This window comes from Apis dorsata, unplaced genomic scaffold, assembly GCF_000469605.1.
Source record: "Apis dorsata unplaced genomic scaffold, Apis dorsata 1.3 scaffold_127, whole genome shotgun sequence".
In the NCBI taxonomy this organism is placed as follows: Eukaryota; Metazoa; Arthropoda; class Insecta; order Hymenoptera; family Apidae; genus Apis; species Apis dorsata.
Window position 1 is genome coordinate 1,022,768 of NW_006263420.1, and position 4,419 is coordinate 1,027,186.

Here is a 4,419-nt window from a genome sequence, read left to right on the forward strand (position 1 = left end):
TTGTTCAGGGTTCAAAGGATGGGAAGTCATTGTTACTACTTTGTCATTGTGCTCGTTTTAGTATATGTAGTATATGTTGTATCGTCTGGCCAATTTGCATGCTGGCCCATCGTTCATCCAGTCAACATGGGCATATCGCGGTTTTTGCATTAGTGTTGCGATAAAAAAAATCACGGTTTGAATTAGTGTTGCGATAAAATGATAATCGTGTTTGCTATAATGTTGCCCTCCCTAAAAGATATCGCGATTATATATCTTTAAATATTTTAATTTTATTTAATCTTGAATTGTAAATATTTTATTTTTTTTTTTTTTTAATTTTTTATTAATCTTATTTGTAATATCAATAAATTTGAAATAGCTTTTCGTTCGTTTCATCATAAATTTATATTAAATTCATCCTATGAATTAGTGTTGCGATATTGTTGCATCGCGGTTTTTTCAATTAGTGTTGCGTTAATAAATTATCGCGTTTTTCATAGTAGTGTTGCGTTGAAAAAAATGCCCAAAATCTTTCCACTGAAATTGTGGAAATATGCACCTGGACCACCCGCAGAAGAAGAATTGCAGAATGGTGGTTTTTGACAGCAGCCTCCAATATGGTTGCAATTTCGATATTAATATAATTATATAATGACATTATATAATGAAACATGAGTGAGTATAAATTAATAATAATAAATAATAAATTAGTAGCGTCAATAAGCAAAATATCCTACTAAGGATATTTTTAATTTTTTTTTCTTTTTTGTTTCTTGTTAATTTGCAAATATAATAAAATATTCGCCGCGATTACTTTTGTGAATTTAATATTTTAGCGTTGCGAAAAAAGAAATATTCCACTCTCGATTTTTTCGGATTTATATTGAGTGGATGATTACTTTGATTCGATCTTTTCTTTTTTTTTTTTTTCCATCTCTCCTTCAGTATCCCCTATCAAAATATTTGTTTCAAAAATATTGTTAAAAAATAAGTTTGCTTTTTATCGATAAATATTTTATTTCTTATAGAATTGATTCTTTTTTTTTATTTTGGTATTAAAAAGATACAAATGAATAAAACATTTATGAATTACATAAATGTTTTAATAATTTAATTTTCTTTTTAAAAAATTATATATATAAATATAATATAAATTGTTTTTTAATTAATCCAATATCTGAGTTGTTACAGATATGCTATGAAGAAAATAAAAGAAGAAAGAAGCATATATCATACGAAATCAAAATTTTTTCTATTTAATTCTATTAAATCTTTCTTTAGTTTGTTTCAGAAACCAATCAGGCGTCAAAGAAAAAGGTATGAAATCTTACTTTTTATTTTATAGATTATAATATATACGATTGTAATTTTTTTATTTTTTTGTTAGAAACATTTAATTGGTTGTAAAATTTATGAGTATTGTTTTTTACGTACGAAAACTAGGTTTTTGGTAATTTATTACATTCACATACATATTACAGGTAGATATTAGAAATGAAAGTCAGATTTTCCGTTTATACAGAATAAGATGTAGAATAGGCATTTAGGAGGTAGAATACAACATTTAAGAGGAAATACTCCGTTATTTTTAGTTTTGAAAAGTTTTAATTTTCTAGATTCATAAATCAAACATTTACGGGTTTGATAAATAGGGATTGTGAAGGAATCGTTTAATTCTTATTTAGGTTGGATTAATAAATTAAATTTACAACAACTTCTTTATCGTAAGATTTCGAATATCGATATTTATTATTGATTATATCGGTTACAATAAATAGCTATTTTTTTTTGAATAATTCTTGAATAATTTAGGAGTATTTTGTAATTTAGAAGTTTTAAATTATCGAAGATAAAAATTTGCTTTCTTAATAAAAGATAGGAAATGCTGAATGTAATAAATTATAGAGGGCATAAGAATTCTAATTCTTTTTCGGTATTTCAGAAAGTCGGTATTTCAGAATACATGAGATAAAGTTCTATAAAATGATAATAAATTTATTTTATATCTATGATTTATATCAACATCAGGATTCATAATGAAAACTCTCTTTCTAATGACGAGAGTTATATGGAATAATAGATATTCAATTCCTCGTCTAGGAATGTAATAATTTCAAATAATCGGTATTATAGTTTTTGTTTCTCGTATGATGGTAACTGTGATAAATTTTCCATTCTTATCTATTGATGATATTTTTAACATTCTGAATAATTGAATGTTTTAACAACAAGCAATAAAATAGAATTCTTACAAACGATATTATAATAATATTTATTCGAAAATTTAAAAGAAGATAAGAATTTAGTAATAATAATAATAAATTTTTAGAATATAATTATCTATTTTTATCGAGGATATCATAATTATTCGAATATTTCGATTTTACAAAAAATTTAATCCGGTCTCTTATATATTTAATCGAGAAATATTTAAATCGAAAAATATTAATTATCAAACAACAGTATTTTATTATCAAAATTAAAGACAAGCTAAGGATTACTATTGTTCCATAGTAATCAATCAACGGGATATCGTGACCGTAATAACGAAAATGTTTTGATTTGGAAAATTTAATCACATGTTCCACATTCCAAATAGCACGATCCATTGGTTTTATCAATTCATCTTTTACAATCTCCGACATCGCTTTGATGTTATAGTAATATCTGTAATAATAGTATCAATTACAACATCAATTAAGTATTCCCGTTGTTTTAAAAAGTCTCGATGAAAATTCGCATAAATCTTTATGAAACGGGCTACACTCACGTTTTATTTTCTATAACATTGGTAAGGGTTTGCACGATGGATTCTTCGGTGATGGTATCGATGTCCAACGTAAGCCCGATACCAGCATCTAGAATTTTACGTGCGTTGAAAAGTTGATCCCCGAAAAAGGGAATGGCGACTACCGGCACAGAGTAGTGCACTGCCTCCTGCAATGACTGCAATCCACCTTGCATCACGTAGGCCATCACTTTCGGATGTGCTGTGTATAAAAGTAACGTTAGTATCGCGGATCTTGGGTGAAATAAAGCAGCGCCCTTATAGATTATCCTTTCCCCAGAGTTATTACAAATTTCAAGATTTAAGGTAGAGTAGAATTTCAAAGGGAGTAGACAGTGGAATAATAGTATTGAAACAAGAATCGCGTATTTTATCATCTCGTTTAGCATATAACGATATATAGTACAGTTACAATATCGATTTATAATCGTATAATTTCACAAGGAAAATTTCTTCAAATTAAATTCCGCATTTAAATAAGATCTATGATCTTTTATTAGTCATCATTTTTTTAATCCCAAAACATTATCAATAATCAGGTCATTGAAATAATGATAGGAATGTTTCATTCGTCGCATTGAATTTCAAAACTACGCGATAATCGAAATTTTCATTATTTGTAAGGCGTCCACTTATATTCTTCTACCTTTAATAGATTTCCTAGAGTAGGGAATATAAACCTGTCCATCAACGTATACAAAAGTTTTCCCTTGCTTGAATTTGCATCGAGATCGAGCGTTAGCGCGAACGATGTGGACTAGTTTGTCAAAATTTCCCGAGAGAATTTTCCCGACGTGTCACGAGTTATCTTTTCGTTACTCTATGAATTGTTTAAATTGATCCTTTAGTCGGATCAATAGAGCATCGTTTATTTTTCCAACTACCGAAGATTTTTCCCGGCTTGCACGTGTGTCAATTAACTATTGTAACAACGATATCGCTCGATATCCTTTCTTTTTCTTTTTTTCTTTCTCGCTTCGTTTCTCAATTAATCGATACAAATTTTTATCCGCATTGTACATTTCGCACCGTTGATTTCCGTCTCTGGAATCACGAATGTGTTCAAAGGGTTGTTGAGTTTTTGTACTCGAGACAGACAGAGAGAGAGAAAGAGAGAAAGAATGCGCGATGAAATTACATCGCATATGAGTCACACTTTACATTTGATCATTTAAAAATGAGCGTGGACGAGGTCGTTATGGAACACTTGGCTGCCCGAGAAAATTAACATCCATTCCAAATGAAAGGGCCTGCAAAGTCGGCGGCAACTTCATTAAGTATTTGCGCCAACCTCTGCTTACCTGTGAATCCTGTTTAACGAACAGACCGTCGCGCGACGAGTTTTGACGAGTTGTGTATGTAAATCAAACGAAAATGCGATAATTAACGAACAAACACGTACTTACGAGCAACGAGGACAATTACGTAAGAAGTTTCTCTTATCTTAGAAAGACAAAAAAAAGTAAAGAGACAGAGAGAGAGAAAGGGGGGAGGAAGCATCATGATCCCAGAAAATTCTTGTATCTCGCCGTTCTCGAGGAAGAAATCAAAGGAAGCATTATGTAATAGCGAGCACAATTCATCGTTCATCGGTTTATCAAGGAATAAATTCGTCGAGAGATGGTATTTTTTTTTTTTTTTCGTTACGA

General features: G+C 29.7%; 1 protein-coding gene across 1 annotated transcript in view; it reads right to left on the reverse strand.

The window, feature by feature from the left end:
- Window positions 1–1,924: 1,924 nt before the first annotated feature.
- The window catches only part of LOC102679579 (UDP-glucuronosyltransferase 1-8-like), a 7,673-nt gene continuing 5,178 nt past the window's right edge, over window positions 1,925–4,419 (reverse strand). Inside the window, exons 7-8 of the mRNA XM_006612839.2 lie at window positions 2,753–2,972; window positions 1,925–2,649 (exon numbers count right to left, since the gene is read on the reverse strand). Of these exons, the coding sequence (XP_006612902.1) occupies window positions 2,319–2,649; window positions 2,753–2,972 (551 nt within the window). The 3' untranslated portion in view covers window positions 1,925–2,318. The remainder of the gene's footprint in view (window positions 2,650–2,752; window positions 2,973–4,419) is intronic.